The sequence below is a fragment of the Octopus bimaculoides genome, chromosome 23 (assembly GCF_046866305.1).
Source record: "Octopus bimaculoides isolate indiv1 chromosome 23, ASM4686630v1, whole genome shotgun sequence".
Classification (NCBI taxonomy): domain Eukaryota; kingdom Metazoa; phylum Mollusca; class Cephalopoda; order Octopoda; family Octopodidae; genus Octopus; species Octopus bimaculoides.
In genome coordinates, this window is record NC_142950.1 from 22,981,534 (window position 1) to 23,003,768 (window position 22,235).

The window sequence follows — 22,235 nt, forward strand, 5'->3', positions numbered from 1 at the left end:
GGTATGCATGGGTGACTGCTAGCCTTCCATAAACAACTTTGCCTGGACTCGTGCCTGGGAGGGTAACATTCTAGGTGCAATCCCATGGTCAGTCATGACCGAAGGGGGTCTCAGCAACCTTTTTGTCACTATATTTCTGCTGAAACACACACTGCCTTTGTTTCTTGTCATTTTGAAAATAATGAAGAACTTAATAAAATAACTTTGTAATTAAGGCTGCAAGCTGGCAGAATCATTAGCACACCAGCTGAAATGCTTAGCGGTATTTCAGCCGTCCTTATGTTCTGAGTTCAAATTCCACTGAGGTCGACTTTACCTTTTGTCCTTTCGGTGAGTGGGGGTGGGGGGCAATTCCAGTTAAACACTGGGATTAATGTAATCAATTTAATTACTACTGTGTATGCGTATAAAAAACTGTACCCCTCTGCCAAGCCATGTAGAGCCAGTGTGGTAGAGTAGATTCCTTTTCATTATGAAACTGGTGTTTGGAGCATAATTTAACATAAATTAACATAAAATTTTGTTGGAAGGTTTGATTCTGATCACTTTAAAACAGGAAGTTTGTATCATAGAATCAAGTCATAGATAATCTCAGGTGGGTTGATATCAAAAGAGTTAATGTCATTCTCAGGCAGAATCTGTGTATCCATGGAATACTCAGTCACTTACATGTTGATTCAGTGCTTGTGATTCAGTCGATCGAACAATTGAATCTTCACTGTTGAGCAGCGGAAATTCGTGACCAAACCACAGACTGTTGTGATGTCATTTTGGATGCCTTCATTCTACACTCTGAGCAGTGGCACAGTTCCACTGGGAATTGAATCTGTACCAAATTCATTGAAAGAACAGACTCTGCTTGGTGCTTTAACCAGTTAAATAATTTAGATTGAGAAATACCATGTTTCTAAGTCGCACACACACACACACACACACACGCACACACGCACACACACACATGCATATATGTACACATACATTTTCACACTCGCATGCACATGTACACATATAAAACACATGAACACAAACATATAAACAGACACAAATACACACACATGCATACACTCAGAATATACGTACACACTTTTACACAAACACACATGTTCACACACACACATTCGTGTGTGTGTGTGTGCAACGCATTTCCTATTGAATAGTCAATGTCTGTGAAGAAATAACCCATTATTTGTTTTATTTTCATTCCATATTTACTCTCTTTCTGACACAGATGAAAATAGGAATGTGGATTGATTTGACTAACACTGACCGATTCTATGAAAGCTCTTCAATTGAGAAGGAAGATTGTAAATATTTAAAATTAAAATGCCGCGGGTAATAAACTTATCTGTCTTGTTTTCCTGATCTTTCTTATGACCAACACTTTTCTTTTTTTTGTCTCTTCATTATCAGACTTTGCAATTTTTTCTTCATTCCTACTCAATTCCACCCCTACATACATCAGTACCCACTTCGTTTTGTTCCTCCTACCCCACTGTGAAACTTGACTGTGTGATTAAGAAAGCACTAGCATGGTTTTGAGTTCAGTTTCATTGCACAGTACCTTGGGCCAAGGTTTTCTACTTGTAGCCCTTGGCGTCACCAATGCTTTATGAGTGAATTTGGTTGAAGGAAGTTGCGTAAAAGCTCATTGTGTGTGTGAATGTATGTTAGTGTGTGTGTGTGTGTGTATGTCTTTGTGTCCATGTTTGAGTTTTGCGTCTCTGTCTGACAACGTGTTAGGCTCTCTTTTACTCTTTTACTTGTTTCAGTCATTTGATTGCGGCCATGCTGGAGCACTGCCTTTAGTCGAGCAAATCGACCCCGGGGCTTATTCTTTGGAAGCCTAGTACTTATTCTATCGGTCTCTTAATGCCGAACCGCTAAGTGACGGGGACATAAACACACCAGCATCGGTTGTCAGGCAATGCTAGGGGGACAAACACAGACACGCAAACATACACACGCACGCACACACACACACACACACACACACATATATATATATATATATATATATATATATATATATATATATATATATATACACATACGACGGGCTTCTTTCAGTTTCCGTCTGTTCATGTCTTGCGAACTTAGAGGTCCTCCCCCCAGACAGACAGACACACACACACAAATGTAACTTATGGAGCAAGTACTAGACTGTAACATAAACTGGAGTTGATGTGGTCAACTAAAACACTCTAAGGTGGTGCCCCAGCATGGCTGCAGACAAATGACTGAAATTGGTAAAAGAATAAATGAATTATGTGGATCAGAAACCACAATAAGCTTAGAGAGTGTGTGTTTGTGTGTGTGTTGTCACATGTCAGGAAGCTAAGTCCTCACAGAGGAAACTGAAATTGTCTGAGATGGTGTTATTTTGAACAACCTATACCAACATGTATGTATAACTGAAAGTGTATTAGGTACATTTTTATTGTGAATCGGCTGCATTTTGTTGCAGGTTAGGCACAGAAATTTTATATACGTGTGTGTAATATAGTCGGATGATGGTTAGTAAACTGAAACTTCAAAGTCACAGTCAACTGTTTCCTGGTAAAAATTAACATAGTTTTAAGTGATATTTCAATATAAGTTTCAACTGTTTATATATATATATATATATATATATATATACACACACACACAGAGTCTGCCAAAGAAATGTATACACACTTCAGGAAAGGAAAAAATCTATATAAATATTTTAATTCAGTGTTATCGCAATTTAATGAAACATCAGAGATATTTATATTTATAGAGGTACTTACGCAAGTTAATTATTTATGCAGATTTTTCCTTTCCTGTAGTGTGTATACATTTTTTTTTAACAGACTCTATATATATATATATATATATATATATATACATCATCATCACCATCATCATTTAATTTCCTTCGTCCATGGGTTGGATGGTTTGATCGGGCTGGCACACTGACGCTAGTCTGATTTGGCATAGTTTCTACAGCTGGATGCCCTTCCTAACGCCAACCATTCTGAGAGTGTAATGGGTGCTTTTACTTGCAACCAGCATGGGTACCATTTGCGTGACACTAGAATCTGTCACAACTGCAATTTTACTTGGCTTGATGTGTCTTCTCAAGCATGACACAATGGTCATTCGTCATTGCCTTCATGAGGCCCAATGCTTGAAAGGAGCTTTGCACATGCCACTGGCATCAGCTACTTTGCATACACACACACACATACATTACCAATGCCATGTGGGATACTGATTATATAAATGTATCATAAATCCATTATCAAATCATATCTACAATAGTTACTTAAATAAATCTTTTTAAACATTATACAGGGTTGGCCAAAACTCACCTGACAGTAAATCAAAAATTCCATAAACACTTAATCAATTTTGTTTATTCATTCCAATTATGAATGTTTAATAGTTGAATGCTGTGAGTTAAAATCACCTTTTTTTTTTTTTTTCAACATTTGTTTATTTATTTAGTGAAGTCTCATGTAAAATAATTTTTTGTTTTAATCTTGGAATTAAATGGTTTTGATTTACTGTTTGATTGGCCAACCCTGTATTACTCTATAGATTTTTTCATGATAGGAACTGATTAACTATTAAGTAAAAAAGATTTTTGACATCATTTCTATATTGAGTTTCTAAGTTATGGTTAAGTGTCTGTATCTTAAAACATTTTGATACATTTCCTCATTAAAATTTAAATTATATATATGTGCATGTGCATGTTTTTTTTATGTGTAAGTATTTGTGTGTATGTGTGTGTGTATGTATGTATGTATGTAAGTGTATTTTCCTTTTATTTTTACTCAGTCATGGAGAAGCACCATCTGAAGATCAAACCAAGGTTTTTATTGAAATGGCTGCCAAATATTTTACCACTCACCCCACAGATGTCATTGGTAAGTCATCCCAAGTTCTGTTGTTGCTATATTTCTTAGAAAATACACTCACCATGGAGTTTAAAGTAATTTGGAAAATATCAAAGAATTTTCCTTTTTGTAGATCTAATACATAAATCAGTCATACATAAAGCTACAAGAGTGAGCAGTATCGAAAGACAGTGAGATGGTTATGTTTGTTTGAATGCAGAATCTGTTCCATGCTATCATGGAGGGAGGCCACATGTAAAATGAGCAAATGAAACAAAATAAAGTGTGAACTTGGAGGTTATTTAATTGTTATTTTTAACAGGTCGAACCTACAAACCATGTAGAAGGTCCCTTATCAGCTCAACAACTCACTAATGTACACAGTGGCAACACTGTGAAATTGTTGGGTGTTTCAGATGCTTTCTTTGTTTATGTCCAGGGAGGGGGAACAGGTTGAAACAGGCTGACTTGCCCTTATGTTACAAACACTACACTGTAGGTGAGGCCTTCGATGTTGAAGGTTGTGGGACTCGTCCTCATTATTTTTGTCTCAATAAAGACAGGTGAGAATCTTATCAGACATAGACACAGAGAAATGTAGTTAATATATAGATGCTAGATATGGACATGTGACTATGTGGTTGAGAAGATTGCTTCCCAACAATATGGTTGTGAGTTCAATCTCAACTCTACTACACCTTGGAAAAGTATTTTCTACTGTAGCCCCTGGTTGACCAAAGCACTTTGTCAGTGGATTTAATAGATGGAAACTTGTGTGTGTGTGTGTGTATATATATATATATCTTTTATCCTTTATCTGTTTCAGTCATTAGACTGCAGCCATGCTGGGGTACCACATTGAATTTTTAGTTGAATGAATCAACCCCAGTACTTATTTTTTAAGCCTGGTACTTATTCCATCGGTTTCTTTTACTGAACTGCTAAGTTATAGGGGACATAAACACACCGACGTTGGCTGGTGATTGGGGGGACAAACACAGACACATGCACATAGATATATATACCTATATATATATATGACGGGCTTCTTTCAGTTTCCGTCTACCAAATTCACTTGCAGGGCTTTGGATCACCTGAGGCTATAGTAGAAGACACTGAACCCAGAACCATGTGGTTGGAAAGCAAGCTTCTTACCATGCAGTCACTCCTGCATCTATATATATATATATATATATATATATATATATATATATATATAAACTAACGTGTAATAGGAATCCCCTAATTTTGGGGGCTTAGAATTTGTGAAAAAAGGTTTTTGAAAGGGATTATTATACTATCCATGTATAAGAAACTCCCATATTTTTTTAACCTAATTTTTGACAAAAAAGAATACTAAAATACAGTGTGTGTGTGTATATATGTACATATATATATATATATATATATATATATATAAGGTGCAGGTGTAGCTGTGTTATAAGAAGCTCGTTTCCCAATCATATGGTTCTGGGTTCAGTCCCACTGCATGAAACTTTGGGCAAGTGTTTTCTACTGGAGCCCCGGGCCAACCAAAGCCTTGTAGTGGATGTGGTAGATAGAAACTAAAAGAAGTCTGTCATTTTGTTTGTCTTTGTCCCCCACCACTGCTTGGCAACTGGTGTTGGTGTGTTTACATCCCCTTAACTTAGTGGTTCAGCAAAAGCAACCAGTATGACGCTTAAAAAAAAAAAATTCTAGGGTCAATTTGTTCGGCTAAAACTCTTGAAGGCAGTGCCCCAGCATGGCTGCAGTCTAATGACTGAAATAAGTAAAAGATAAAATGTGTGTGTGTGTGTGCATGCACATGTCTGTGTGTCTGCTTACATTTGTACTCACTTCTACGAAAGTTGTGATGTCATTTTTTCTTCCTATCAACTGTGCATTTCCCCTCACTTTTTGTCTTTGAAACTATGTAGAAGAGGAGATCCTTTAGTTAAGAAACAGGTAAAGTTTAGTAGAAATAAGGGTATCCGGCTGTTAGACAATGCCTTAATAATACATTCTTCTAAATCAGTGGTTTGCAATCATTCTTTGCTATGGACCCCTTTCATTACTATTCTATTCTGGCGGATCCCCAAAGCCATTTGATGTTTCAAAACTAGTTCTGTATATGTTTCTTTCAAAATTACTATTTTATTACGCATTAACTTGTGTGTGTGTTGAGCTATGTAAAGCATTAGAGAAAGAAACCTAGTTGTTTCTTGCAAAAAATATATCCAAAGTAACTTTTTTTCATGGGCCCTGGAAATACTGCTGTGGACCCAATTTACTACTTTGCTTGTGTGGAAACCCCACCCGCACAAGTCTTACATGGACCCCGGTTGAGAACCACTGATCTAAACCATTCTAGCATGAAAAAAAAAAAAACATGTAAAACAAACAAAAGAAAATTCTGTTTCCTTTATTTTTCTGGTTGTTTAGGTGTTCATTGTACACATGGCTTCAACAGAACTGGTTTTCTTATTGTTGCCTACCTTGTTGAAAAAGAGTCCTGGAGGTAGGTGCTTGTGTTTTTTTTTTCTTTTTTTTTTTTTTTCTTTTTACCAATATGTTTTTCTTTTATGTTCTCTTTGCTTTTGAGCATTGCTGGTAACATGTAGACAATTCAGTACAAACCATTGCTAGATGCTTATTGGCATTTCGTCCATCAAGTATGTTCTGAGTTCAAAATTTCACTGAGGTCCACTTTGCCTTTTCATTCTTTCGGGGTCGATAACATAAGTACCAGTTGGACAATGGAGTTGATGTAATTGATTACCCACTCCCCCAAAATTGCTGGCCCTGTGCCAAAATTTGAAACCCAAAATTTCAGGCCTTTTGCCTACAGTAGAAAGGATTATTATTATCATTATTATTCTTATTTGGTAGTCTTATTTTTATCACATGCTTTCACTGCACTACCAAGTGCAGCTCTGGGTGCTTTGGGTATGTGCTGTGGTTTGTTTTGGTGTTATTATTTTCACTGTATTGAAAGTGCCTTACATAGGATGTGTGTGGTGCTATTATTATTATTATTATTATTATTATTATTAATTATTATTATTATTATCAATTATTATTATTGATTATTATTATTATTTTATTATTATTATTATTATTAATTATTATTATTATCAATTATTATTATTATTTTTTATTATTATTATTATTATTATTATTATTAATTATTATTATCAATTATTATTATTGATTATTATTATTATTATTATTATTATTATTGATTATTATTATTTTTTTTATTATTATTATTATTATTAATTATTATTATTAATTATTATTATTAATTATTATTATTGATTATTATTATTTTTTATTATTATTATTATTATTATTATTATTATTATTATTATTTAAAACAGCATGCTGGCAGAATTGTTAGCACGCTAAGCAAAATTCTTAGCAGCATTTCTTTCGACTCTTTACGTTTTGAGTTCAAATTCTGCCGAGGGCAACTTTACCTTTCATCCCTTCAGGGTTGATAAATTAAGTACCAGTGTAACACTGGGGTCAATGTAATCAACTAGTCCCCTCCCACAAAATTTCAGATTTTGTGCCTTTAGTAGAAAGGATTATAATTATTACTACTACTACTACTACTACTACTACTACTACTACTACTACTACTACCTGGCCCTTTGTCTTGTATTTCCAGTGTTGATGCTGCTATACAGGAGTTTGCTAAAGTAAGTAACATAATCTATTTTACTTGTAACTTGCTTTCAATATCCCCCTGTCTCTCCTCTCACTCTCTCTGTCTGTCTTTCTCTTTAACTAGCTTTCTATCCATCCATCTAACTTTATCAAGTGTATTTATTATAATCATTTTGTCTGCTGCTACTGCTGCTGTTGTCTTTCTTCCTCTTCTTTCCTTCTCTCTTCTTCATCCCCCCTCTCTCTCTCCCACCTTTCCTCCTTTTCCTTCTATCTCTCACCTACCTTTGGCTGTCTATATATCTTGGTCTCTTCCTTCTGTTTATCAGTTTGCATCTCTCTTGTTTTCTCTCTCTCTCTCTCTCTCTCTCAGTCCTCCTCTCTTGTGTATGCTGTCTGTCTATCTGTCTACCTATCTATCTTCTTGTTTATCTCTCTCTTTCTTCCTTTGTCTCAATCCTCCTCTTTCATGCATGCAAGTCTACCTGTCTACCTATCTACCTGTTTCTTTTCCCCCCCTCATCTCCCCTTTCCCACCCCCTCTCTCTTTCTCTCTTTTTCTCCCAATACATAAACCTGTCTATTTTCTCAAGCAACTCTATATTCTCTGTCTCAAACCTATCCATACATGAAAAACAAAACATTTTCTCTCTTTCAGTGCCGTTCTCCTGGAATATACAAACAGCACTATATCAATGATTTATGTCAGCGTTATGGAGATAAAGACATGATAATTTCTGCTCCAATGCTACCTGAATGGTGTCAGGGTAAGTCTTAAAAAAAATGACTTCAAATCTTTTAACCCACTTTTGATACCACCTAGTATTACTTCTGGTTCTTTCATTCCAAACTTCTAATTTTCAAGTATTTGTATTAAAATCAAAATCTTCCATGATGGTTTTGTGTAAGAATCTTTAGCATAAACAATGATACAGTTGATGCGAAAGAAGATACATTTGAAATGCATAGTTTCATCATCACCATCATCATCATCTTTTAACACCTTTTTTTTCGTTGTTGGCATAGGTTGGATGGTCTGACAGGAACTGACAAGGCCAGGGGCTGCACCAAGTTCCATAGTCTGTTTTGGCATGGTTTCTATAGGTAGATCATCATCATCATCATCGTTTAACGTCCGCTTTCCATGCTAGCATGGGTTGGACGATTTGACTGAAGACTGGTGAAACCAGATGGCTACACCAGGCTCCAATCTGATTTGACAGAGTTTCTACAGCTGGATGCCCTTCCTAACGCCAACCACTCCGAGAGTGTAGTGGGTGCTTTTACGTGCCACCAGCACGAAGGCCAGTCAGGCGGTACTGGCAACGGCCACGCTCAAAATGGTGTATTTTATGTGCCACCTGCACAAGAGCCAGTCCAGAGGCACTGGCAACGATCTCACTCGAAAGTCCTTACACATGCCATGGGCACAAGTGCCAGAAAGGCAACGCTGGGCACAGGTGCCATCACGATTTCACTTGCCCCAAGAGGTCTTCACAAGCTGAGTTCCGTGTCCAATGAAGGGTCCTTCCTAATGCCAACCACTTCACAGAGTGTACTGGGTGCTTTTACACAGCATTGGCATGGCTGCCCTTAAGTGACACCAGCACAGACACTCTTATGTGGCACTGGTATGAGCACTCTTACATGGCTGCTTTTACATAGTCCCGGCATGGGTGCTTTTATGTGGTACTTTTATACGGCATCAGCACCCATGAGCCCACAAAACTAGAGTATTTTTAGCTGAGAGAGGGGTGTAGAGGACATGCCTGTATGCATGGACAACCACAATTTTACTTAGCTTGGCTTGTCTTCTTAAACACAGCAAGCAGCCAGAAGTCTTGGTCCCTTGTCATCCCTCAGTGAGACCCAATGTCTGTAGATCCTTTCTCACCACTTAATCCCACGTCTTCTTGGGTCTGCTCCTTCCACACATTCCCTCTACAATTAGAGATCAACATTTCTTGATGCAGCTGTCCTCATCCATATGCATCACATGACCATACCAGCACAGTCTTCTCTCTTGCACATTACATCTGATGTCTCATATACTGTTTTTCTCTCAAATCACTTACACTCTGTCATATGTGCACACTGACATTGCACATCCAGCAGAGCATACTAGCTTCATTTCTTTCAAACCTTCAAATATCCTCAATAGTCATAGCACATGTCTCACTGCTATGTAGCATAGTTGTTGGAACACAGGCAAAATACAATCTGCCTTTCACTCTGAGTGAGAGGTCCTTTGTTACCAACTAAGGTATCAGCTCTCTGAAATTTGCCCAGCCTGTTCTTATTTATAAGTGATAAATTTATGCTTTCATATTTTATTCCAGTATTTTGTCACAGCATTGTGTTTATATGCAAAAAATCATACAATTATCCCATACAAAACCACTTTAATTTTTTAGCATACAGATTACTTTGTTAAATGTTATGCTTATTCATTCACATTGTTTTGAAATGATCATGTATTATTTTTTAGCTTTGAGATCTAAATAATATAATTGTTTATTTCTAGAATGACATTGTGGGGAAGTATGAAAGGTCAGATCTGGCCAGTTTGAACACAAAATACGTAGAAAATGTTTGCCTTATATAGTCAGTTTAAATCTTGAAGGGTTAAAATATCTTTCAATAAGTGTATAATGAAACTTAAAATTATTTTTTTTAGTACAAAATAGGGGTGCATCTTATGTCAGAATACATCAGCAAATATGGTATGCTGTTGTTTAGTCCAAGGGTAGCTCCAGTTCATCCGACTGGTGATCATACCCATTCCACCTGTGACCATCCCATATTTTGTTTTCAGCATAGTGTTTCTGTACATTATTTACATTAGACGGATATTTGTCCTCATCTTTTTTGTTGTTGACACAACATTTCGGCTGATATACCCTCCAGCCTGTTTCTGTGTCAGTTTCTTTCACTATTTTTAAGATGGTAGCATGTGACTTGTTGGGGATTTAGCTGCTATTTCAAGCAGACTGAGGAATCACAGACTCCTCCGTCTTGTACTGTATGTTTCTGTACAAGACAATATTTAAATCAATAAATACTATTGCAAAAAAAACAAAAAAAAGAAAGAAAGATAGTGTGATCTCTGGGCAGGGGATTGATTGAATCTGTAGAGCATTGGGAAAAAATACCTTGTGGTATTTGGGTACATTCCTTTCCTTTCTGAATTCAAATCCTGCCCAGATCTTTTCTTCTTTTGAGGTTGATAAAATATGAAGACCAGACAGATATAATTGTTGGGAATTGATGCAATCGACTATAATTGTTAAAATTGATGCTCCAGCATGGCCGCTGTCCAGTGAGTAAAACTAGTAATAAAAAATTCACAAGAATCCAAATGATGCCAAATACCATTGTCTTCTTATGTCGTAGCTTGCTTGCTTGTAATTTTCAAGGGTGTTTTTTTTTTTTAATCTTTACTCAGAGTACGACGACTCGGTAAAAGATAATGATGACATAGAAGAAGCCAATGGTGACCCCAGTCATGGCACACAAGCATCAATGCCAACCAGTGCACCAGGGAGGCACAAGAAGGAATTCTTCAAAAAGGTATCTGCACTACTACTACTACTACTGCAACTACTACCACCAGCACTACTACTGCTGCTATGACCACCACCATCATCACAACTACTACCACTACTACTACTACCACCATCACCACTATTACCTATTCTACTACTGCAACCACCACCACCACCACTACTACTACCACCGTCACCATCACCACTATTATCTATACTACTACTGCAACCACTACCACCACCACTACTACTACTACCACCGCCACCATCACCACTATTACCTATACTACTACTGCCACCACTACCACTACCACTACTACTACTACCACCGCCACCATCACCACTACTACTACTACCACCGCCACCATCACCACTATTACCTATACTACTACTGCCACCACTACCACTACCACTACTACTACTACCACCACCACCATCACCTATACTACTACTGCAACCACTACCACTACTACTACTACTACCACCATCACCACCACTACCACTGTTACTACTGCAACTATGACTACTACTCCTACCACCACCACTATCACCACCTCTACTACAACTTCTACCACTACAACTAATATTACTACCACCACCACTACTCAACACCATTATCATTATACATCCACATCCCATGCTGCCATGGGTTGCACAGCTTAACAGGATCCAACTTGTTGTAGGACCACACCTTGTTCCAATGTCTAAGTTTTGTCATGGTTTCCTATCACTGAATGCCCTTCCCAATGCCAACCACTTTACTGTACTTTTTTTACTTGCGCTGGCATTCACCTAAGGTGGATTGAGCTGGCTCCGACCAATGAGTTCACCATGTTCCTCATGAATGCTGTCCACATCCAACAGCCAGTTGCAGTCAAGGACAGCAGGTTAACCCATTACCTCCCATAATTCTATTAACTGGAATTTTTTTATGAAACTTTGATTTCTAGCATAAAACAGCCTTAGAAACATGCTGGAATGATCAAAATAACATTTCAAAGTAACTTTTAAATAGAACATTTTAAATAGAAATAAGCGAGATATTGGGTGAAAAATTAGCAAACCTCATTTGAATATCAGAGAAATATACCTAGTAGATATAGCAAAAAGGTTAGATATGTGTAAATATTGACAGATAATTACGAAATTTGTAATTTTTAAGTGATCTCATATGAGATCACTGGTAGGTAATGGGTTAAATAATGCTTCTGCCTGCAGCCCAAAACTCTGGCTTGTAAATTTGACAACTGCCCTCCTGAGAAAGCAAGCGTGTCAGATAATGCAGATACTGTAGCTGTTGAGGCATAGAATCCATGTTCTTTACAGACTGTACTGACATTAGGTGCCTTTTTTGTTTTTTTCTTTGTTGCACCAGCACCAGGGAGGTTACAAGACTTAAGGGATCTCTTGACCGAGAGGGAGAAAAGAAAAGAAGGGGTGACTTTCTGTAAGGTGTTGAGAGGTTGATGTATGATGGGAAGAACAGGGACAGGTCTATTATTGCAGAGGAGGGGTGGATTGGTGGCAAGATGCCTAAGCATGTTCTTAATGGCAACATGTCCAAGAAAGTAAATGAAAGAGAGCATGGAGACAGAAAGATGGATTGGATCGAGAGCAGGATAGGGAAATAAAGGTGGGAGGGAAGAATGATTGATGAATAGAAATAGGGCTGGTGGTGTAGCGAGGTGTAAGAAGGGAGTGAATGTAGGGAACAGTGAACAAGTGATAGGGTTAGGTATAAAAATAAACATACATAGTGCAGGAGTGGCTGTGTGGTAAGTAGCTTGCTTACCAACCACATGGCTCCAGGTTCATTCCCACTGCATAGCACCTTGGGCAAGTGTCTTCTACTATAGCCTCGGGCCGACCAAAGCCTTGTGAGTGGATTTGTTAGACGGAAACTGAAAGAAGCCCATCGTGTATATATGTGTGTGTGTATATATATATATATATATATATATATATATATATATACCGGAGTAAGCACATGAAATGTGCAACAAGGTGGAAAAAAGTGTACTACTATATATGTATGTGTGTGTATATGTTTATGTGTCTGTGTTTGTCCCCCCAACATCGCTTGACAACCGATGCTGGTGTGTTACGTCCCTGTAACTTAGCGGTTCGGCAAAAGTGACCGATAGAATAAGTACTAGGCTTCCAAAGAATAAATCCTGGGGTTGATTTGCTTGACTAAAGGCGGTGCTCCAGCATGGCCGCAGTCAAATGACTGAAACAAGTAAAAGAGTAAGAGAGTATACACATTGTAAAACAAACTTGTTGACATAACTTCTGCTTTCAGAATGCCCAGTTCATGGAAGGTGTAAGAGGAGTATATCCTGTTGAAGACCAGTCTCTTCTGTCCAGCATACAGCGCAAATGCCAAGACATGTGTGGATGGAAGTTGTAAGTTGAGAGGGTTTTTTTAAAATTTATTTCATCTTTGATAGTTGTTTTTTTTTTAGTTGTTTATTTCTTTGAGTTTAATTTTCATCATCATTTAATCTTTTAGTATTCAGAGTTATTCTGTTAAATGAAATGCTTATTTATTCACATTGCTTTTAATTAATCATACATGCGTAATCGTTACCAGCATCGCCTTCTAGGACTTGTGCTGGTGGCATGTTAGAAAATCATTCGAGCGAGGTCGTTGCCAGTGCCGCTGGACTGGCTCCCGTGCAGGTGGCACGTAAAAAACACCTTTTGAGCGAGGCCGTTGCCAGTACCATGTGACTGGCCCTCGTGCTGGTGGCACATAAAAGCACCCACTACACTCTCGGAGTGGTTGGCATTAGGAAGGGCATCCAGCTGTAGAAACGCTGCCAGATCAGATTGGAGCCTGGTGCAGCCTTCTGGCTTGCTAGTCCTCATTCAAATCGTCCAACCCATGCTAGCATGGAAAGCAGACGTTAAACGATGATGATGATGATGATGATGATGATACATGATATAGTAGCTCTGAGATTTTTGATGAATGTGATTGTTTATTTTTAGAATGACATTACAGGGTAGGTGTGAGAAGCCAGATCTGTTTGAACATTAAACAGAATATTTGGGCCAGATATGGCTGGTTTAAATACTAAAGGATTAATATTCATTTTACCATGCTTGCATGGGTCAGATGGAGTTTGAGGCAGATGTTCAACAACCAGATACCCTTCCTGTCACCAACCTTTGCACATTTCCAAGCAAAGTAATATTTCCCCATGGCCAGAACATATTTTCCACCGAAGACTGGAGATGAACAACACCCCTTTGTATGACAGAGATGCTCACTTACGACCATAACCTGATATCAAAACAAGTGAACTACTATGAGTTTCTGTCTATCAAATTCACTCACAAGGCTTTGCTCGGCTTTGGTATATTGTAGAAGAGACACTTGCCTAAGGTGCTACTCAGTAGGACTGAAACCCAAGTCACATGGTTGGGAAGCAAATTTCTTAACAATAAAACCACACCTACCCTCAAGTTAGCCTTAATTTCATTTAGTTGGTATGGCTGTACACAGGGACACTTTCTGCATGTTAAAATAGCATTGTATTTACTGATGATTTGTAATTTGTTTTTGTTGTTTGGCTGTACTCAGGGACGCCTTCTGCATGTTAAAACAACAGTTAAGTGTTGATTGTATTTACTGGTAATTTGTTTTTGTTTTCTTTTCTTCAGTTCTGGGTTTCCTGGCTCCCAACCAGTGTCAATGGACATAAACAATCTCATCTACCTCAAGCAGAAACCATACAAAGTTAGCTGGAAAGCTGATGGAACAAGGTCAGTTAAACTCATTTCCACAGTGAACTGTTTGCTACACAACTGCTACTCGTAGTAATGATGGTGTTTTATGTATGTCTATGCATCCATCCATCTCTCTTACTATATATATATATATATATATATATATATATATAGTAGACTTACTTGCAAAATAGGACGTGTGCGTTCAATAATGTAATAATACAAAGAATATATATACATGTATACACACATATATGTACATACTTACATCTACATGTGTATATACATGCATATCAGGGTACAGGACGTTAGAACAATAAACTACAGACAACGGAACGAACACATAGGAAAACGGAAAGCCCCTTGGAATATCCCTTCATCAGCTGTCTCTATACCCTTCTGTCCCTTCCTCCTTGTTCCACTTCCTCCCTCCACCATCCTCTCTATCTATTTATCTATCTGTCTTCCTCTATCTTCCTATCTACCCTTCTGTCCTGGCCTCTACTTCACTGCTTCTGTCCCTTCCTCCTTGTTCCACTTCCTCCCTCCACCATCCTCTCTGCTCTCGTGTGACCTGTGGTCAACTTTCTTTTCACTCCAGCCGCTGTGAAGGCAAGACGAACTACTAGCGTTCTACCTCAGATTTGCGTTTGGCCGTACGGCTTTTGAATGTTGTTTTCACTGTCCATTTTTTCCTGTCTTGGTTTGTGTTTGCCACCTTGGAATCCTCTGTGTAGTGGGTTGATCCACTACTCAGGAAGAGACTATTCTAGAGTACGTCCTGTCTGGTTTTCGAAACGTCTAGATAGAATAGAGACAGCTGATGAAGGGATATTCCAAGGGGCTTTCCGTTTTCCTATGTGTTCGTTCCGTTGTCTGTAGTTTATTCTTCTAACGTCCTGTACCCTGATATGCATGTATATACACATGTAGATGTAAGTATGTACATATATGTGTGTATACATGTATATATATTCTTTGTATTATATATATATATATATATATATATATATATATATATATATATGTGTGTATATGTATATATATATATGTATGTACAAAGAGAGAAAAAGATAAAGAGACCAATGGCAAAGTTAGAAATATGGATAAAGTCTTACAGCTGTTTCAGGGAAAAGCCAATGTATCCCTTCATCGGAGACGGTAATAGTAGAGGAATGGATTATTACATCTATAAGAGGAGATTTGTAGTAAGAAGTGAGAGCAATGCGCTGAAAAAAGAACAAAGAAGAAACAGTACTTGGAGTGTAGCTTCATTCCAGCAGTAAACATCCATGTAAAGAATCCTTGTGGGTATTTTCCGGAGATATTTGTAGTAGTAAAGGTCGATATATATCATATCGTATCCGGAGTACTCTGTGCGTTGTTTACTCAAAGGATAGCCCTAATCAAGTGAGAGGTGTGTGTAGGGTTAAGAGGTCAAGCCTTAAGACAGGAACTCATGTTTATACAACGACAGGGGCAAAACTAGCCGGTATACAGCACTTACTCAGTATTACTTGTATCTTTGGGTTTGGTTGACTCCAATACCTTTCATAACCTTTATACATATATATATATATATATATATATATTATACACACACACACACACACACATTGGTCTAGTGATTAAGGTGTTGAACTCTTGGTTATGAGATTGTGAATTCAATTACTGGGGCAGCGGATTCATTATATTTTCAAGCAGGGAATCTTTTTCCGTATTGTTGCAGCCTATTCGGCTAAAAATGAATACCAGTTAAGGGATCATGCAGCCCTCCCTTCATATCTTCGCTGCTCCATTTGGGTAAAGGGCAAGAGGGACAAGAGAGTATCTATGCCTGCTTGTTACTATATGGACACCTAACACAATCAGCAGATATGACTTGTTGCTTGCAAGTAATGGCTATGGTTTTGTGTGTGTGTTAGTTCATCATCATCCTTTATCATCTGTGTTCCATATTGGCATGGGTTGGACGGTTTGACCAGAGCTGGCAAGAGGAGTTCTGTATCAGGTTCCAGTCTGATTTGGTTTGGTTTCTATGGCTGGATGTCCTTCCTAACACCACCCACTTTACAGTGTGTGCTGAGAGCTTTTTAACATAGCACTGGCATGCGTGCTTTTACGTGGTGCCCTGCACAAGTGCTGTTATGTGATGCTGACATGGGTGTTTATGTGGTGCCAGCACAGGCACTTTTAAGGTGTTTTTTTTACATGCACTGGCACAAGGCTCTTGCAGGCCAATCCTACACACACACACACACACAGAGTATACTGTTCAATTATTTGTAGGATCATCAAAAATGTGCTCAATCCAGTTAGAGATAAGTATCATTTAATGAATACAGGAGTTATATCTGAGCTGCTTCAAGTTTCAGCTTGGATAGTGCAACAATCAGATGGACTTGTACATGCATACAATGCATGATCCAGCAATAGTTCATCACCGTGCATGGTAAGCTGTACATGCTTATCTAATTACTGCACTATCCAAACATGAAACTTGAAATAGCTCATGTATAACAGCTATATTCATTAAATGATATGTGTGTGTGTATATATATATAATAAGACTGTGTTTGTATGTTTTTTATATATATATATATTTATATATATATATATATATATATATATATATACATATAATCTTTTACTGATTTCAATCACTAGACTGTGGCCATGCTGGGGCACTGCCTTGAAGAAACTTTTTTAGTTGAATTGATCGACCCCAATACTTTTTTTTTAAGCCTGATATTTATGTATATGGATGTGTGTGTGTGTGTGTGTCTTTGTGTCTGTGTTTGTCACCACCACCACCATACAACCAGTGTTGGTGTGTTTACATCCCTGTAACTTAGCAGATCGGCAAAAGAGACTGATAGAATAAGTACCAGGCTTAAGAACAAAAAAAGTGCTAGAGCTAATTCGTTCAACTAAAATTCTTCAAGGTGGGGCCCCAGCATCACTTCAGTCTAATGACTGGAGTAAAAGAAAGTTTATATTCACATGTGTGCTCATTGTCTTTAATTTCAGGTACATGGCCCTAATAAATGGCCCTGACAATGTCTATATGATCGACCGTGACAACGCTGTGTTCCATGTACCCAATTTACAGTTCCCATCCCGGAAGATTCCATCAGAACATCTCACAGAAACTCTTCTAGATGGTGTAAGTGAATAAATAACTGTTTCCTATATTGAGAGAGAGAAGGAATGTGTGATACGAAGTATCTTTTTTGGTACATCTTTATATGTCAATCTTCCTTTCCATTTTGTTGTGAATATGTCAGTCTCAGGACAAAAGACTCAATAGTTTCCATGCTATATATTTAGTCAGGTGTGAAGATGCATGGCCCAGTGGTTAGGTTGTTGAATTTACAGTCATATGAGGTTCCCGGATTAGTTATGTTTAATAAAGTAACTTATTTGCCTAAGTTTTAACATGATTTCCTTTAAAATAGTCATCTTGCGCAACAATACACCGGTCCCAGCATTCCTACCACTTTTGGAATCCAGCCTGGAAGTCGTTTTCTGTAAGCGAGTCGAGGACCTTCTGCAATTCGCTCTGGATCTTGACAATGGTGTTAAAACAATGACCTTTGAGCTGCATTTTCCTTTTGGGGAAGAGATGGAAGTCTACAAGTGCTAAATCTGGTGAATAGGGCAAGTACGGAAGTGATACTGTGTTGGTTTTGGCAAAAAACACACGAGTGAGGAAAGATCTTGTTGCTTTTGCCGAATGTCCTCTCTCAAACATTTCAAAACGTCGCAATAGAACTCTTGATTGACAGTCTGGCCCTGGAGGACGAATTCTCAATGCACAATACCACATTTCCAGGAGTGACACTCGTGGCAGGTCCTTCAGATCACTCATCATCTATCAGGGATGGTCTTCTGCTTTTGAAACACCTGTGCGACTCGAAACATTGCATATGACCCATTGCTTTGTTGCTGTAAGTTTGTCCAACCATGCTCAATGTTTCTGTAGCAGACTTCCCAGGTTTACCACAAAATTTCATGTTGGCTCTTTGTTCTTGTCTATGACAAAGTCGCAGACTACAGCATACATGTGATCACAGAAACATAAATTTCATAACTTACTAAGTAAATACAGCGATGTCACTCTTCACACTGCCTCATGATGGTCACTGCTAGTTCTCACTGTGCACTGCCATCTGTTGGCACACTACAGAACTAGTCCCAGGAACTTTTTAATACCACCTCATAAGTTTGTTGATTTTATTCCTCAGCTGGGCAACGTGTCATGTGCTTCAGGCACCTTGTTTTACATTGCTTCAGCTTACTCAGTGGTAAGAAACTATCTGCACTACCACCACCATCGTCCTCATACTACCACCATCAGTGTCATCACCCACCACCATTTCCATTACTACTACTACTACTATTATCATCCTTGCTACCACTGCAATGGTGGTATTCATAATACTAGTAGTGAAGATGGCAGCAATGGTGGTGAGTAATGATGATGCTGATGGTAGTGGTGGTAGTGTAGATATTTTCTTACAGAGGCACAAAGCTAACAACTTTGTGGAGGGGGGGGTCAGTTGATACCCCCGCCACCACCACCAATCCTAGTATTTGATCGGTTATGTTTTATTTGATGTGGATAACAATAATGATTGTTGTGATGATGGTGATAATAGTTACTGGTGGTGGTGGTGGTGGTGATGATGATAACAATGATGATGATGATGATTAACTCTATCTTTCCAGGAGATGATCCTTGACAAAGTCGACGACAGAGTGGTACCAAGATATTTAGTCTATGATATCGTCAAATTTATGGTAAGGTACATTGTCTTGTTGTATTAACCCCATCCTCCTTCCTCCCCTACCCAGAACCTTCAAAAGAAAGTTTGCCAAGCAAAGCAATAAAGACAAAACTTATTTCTAGTTCCTAGGCTCAGGAGTGGGTTGGGGGGGGGGTCCTTAGTGGCTATAAGGTCCCTTCAAATATTCACTGGTTTCTCCTTGTTTCTCTAGACCCCAGATAAGTATTCTGGTTGTATCTCACCCCTTCTTGTAGCCCAGATTAGTCTTGATTAAAGTCATTCCAAACACAACCAACTTGTTTCTCTTAGCATTGGTTCTTATTTCTAGCTCTCTGGATTGACCCTTTTGTTGCCATATTTCTGTTGAAAGACACTGCTTTTGTTTCAATTAATTTTGAAAATAATTCTGTGTAACACAGTTTTTCTCCTTGAGTAACAACTGTAATTTCCTATTTGCTTACCCCTAGTAAGTGTGAAAAATGGTTAATATTTCCTTCAAATTTTTCTTTTTGTTACATTTATTCAAATTCCCTCTCAACACATGGCTGTGATGCTCCCCCAGTACTCTTGCTCATGATCAGAAATGCACATATCATCAGCCACTAAGGGACATGCTCAAGTGGTTATGGTCAAGCAACTGACCAGCAAATCTGTGGTTTTGAGCAGAATATTTGCTACAATGATATTTCTGCTTCAGCAACTCAGCACTGAATCTGCCTGAGATGTAATGGAAAATAGGTCAGTTTCAAAATATTGCTGTCCACGTCACAAAAAAGCAAAGTTTGAAGGGAATAGTAGTCATTTCCTTTAATTTCTGAATGGAAGCAAATAGGAAATAACACTTACTGACCAAAGACAAAAGAAATTTTGTTACACAGTGTAATGAAGCATTTAATTAAATAACTTTTACATGATTAAGCTGACGTTTGGAATTGAAATTAATATGAAAATTTGATGGCAGGTTTTAATTTAGAAAATTTTAATACAGAAAGTTTGTATCATAGAACTGGGGGCAGTATTGGGCAGGTTAGTATGAAAAGGGTTAGTTCAGTGTGTTGGCTAGGGACATAGCAAAGAGGGCAGTGGTCAGTTACAAACTGGTGCCAGTGATGGTGGTGGATGTCTGCACCATTATCATCATCATTGTTTTAATGTTCACTTTTCCATGCTTGCATGGTTCAGACGGAATTTGCCAAGGCAGATTTTATAAGGCAACCAGATCTCTTCCTGAGCCAGCCTTCACCTGTTTCCTAGTAAGGTCAGATTAGCTCCATGACCAGGCATGTTTTCCATAGAAGAGCAGATATGAACGTCACTTGTATGACAGTGATGCTTGTTTGCAAGCATCATGTGATGTCATAACAGGAGTATGCACAAACACACACACACACACACACACACACACACACACACACACACATGGGCTTTTTTTAATTTCCGTCTACCAAATCCACTTGGGAGGTTTTCATCAGCCCAAAACTATAGTAGAAGACACTTACCTAAGGTGCCACACACTGGGACTGAACCCAGAACCATGCAGTTGCGAAACAAGCCTCTTACTACTCAGTTATGCCTGTGCCATTGTTGATGAGAATAACTTATAACAGTATAGTGGTGGTGGTGGTGGCGACGATGGTGATTATTTATTTATTTTTTATCTGTTTCATTTCAGGGTAAAGATGTTGGCGGCACCGACTTTGAGCGCCGGCTTCTGTGTATCAAGAAGGAGATTATTGAACCAAGACATTCACGGATGATTGAGGGGCTTCTTGACAAAACTAAAGAACCATTCAGCGTACGAGCTAAAGATTTCTGGGATATCAGCATCTCAAGAAAGGTGCGTAACAAGACAGCTTTGCACTTCCATTAACCTTTCTTTAGATCAAAAATATTCCAGCCATCTTTTTGTATATTTAGGACTACATTATGCAATGCATCCTTTTTTTTTTTCATTTTTTAAAACAGTTGGTGTGACGTGAAGGAGATTTAGCTGCTATTTCTAGCAGGTTCAGCAACCACATAGTAACCACCTCAATGGATCTATTAACATTTGTTGTTATTCTTTTGTCACAGGTTCAACCCTGATTGAGCTGACTTACGATCAAAGACATTCCAGCCGTAACCATCCCATCATTATGCTATGTACAGGGAACCCAAGAATATATTTTCTAAGATGGGGTGAGGCAGGGGATGATTTTAGAGAAATTTGGCTGTTATTTCTAGCAGGTCAAGTTACATTTGAGACTCCCTCATTGAATATATCAATACTTGTAGTTGCTGTTTATCCCATGTCAACTTTGATCTAACACACCTATGATAGGCATTCCAGCCATGACCACATTATCTAGTGTGTCCTTTAGTGAGTCAGTGAGTTTCAGTTTGCTATTTCTGGCAAGTCAAGTGACCTCATAGAGGATCAACTGTTTGGCTTTGTTAACAACTAGTTGCTAACCTTATATAAATTTTACCTTGGCTGGAAAGCTAAAAAATAACAACTTGTTGCTAATGTTATGCAAATGTTACTTGGGGAAGGAAGCTGGAACAAAAATAGCTAGTTGTTAACTTTATATACTGTATTTCTGGTCATATAAGGCACACAAGCTCACCCCAATTTTGGTAGGCCTAATCTATGAATAAAAAAAACT

General features: G+C 38.1%; 1 protein-coding gene across 3 annotated transcripts in view; it reads left to right on the forward strand.

Moving 5' to 3' along the window:
• The window catches only part of LOC106879186 (mRNA-capping enzyme), a 46,936-nt gene that overhangs the window by 19,012 nt on the left and 5,689 nt on the right, over positions 1–22,235 (forward strand). For all 3 annotated transcript variants that reach the window (XM_052976085.2, XM_014928634.3, XM_014928635.3), the window contains exons 4-14: positions 1,229–1,332; positions 3,808–3,896; positions 6,291–6,366; positions 7,522–7,552; positions 8,179–8,287; positions 10,966–11,090; positions 13,368–13,471; positions 14,735–14,836; positions 17,831–17,966; positions 19,532–19,603; positions 21,263–21,427. In XM_052976085.2, coding sequence (XP_052832045.1) covers positions 1,229–1,332; positions 3,808–3,896; positions 6,291–6,366; positions 7,522–7,552; positions 8,179–8,287; positions 10,966–11,090; positions 13,368–13,471; positions 14,735–14,836; positions 17,831–17,966; positions 19,532–19,603; positions 21,263–21,427 — 1,113 coding nt within the window. The remainder of the gene's footprint in view (positions 1–1,228; positions 1,333–3,807; positions 3,897–6,290; positions 6,367–7,521; positions 7,553–8,178; positions 8,288–10,965; positions 11,091–13,367; positions 13,472–14,734; positions 14,837–17,830; positions 17,967–19,531; positions 19,604–21,262; positions 21,428–22,235) is intronic.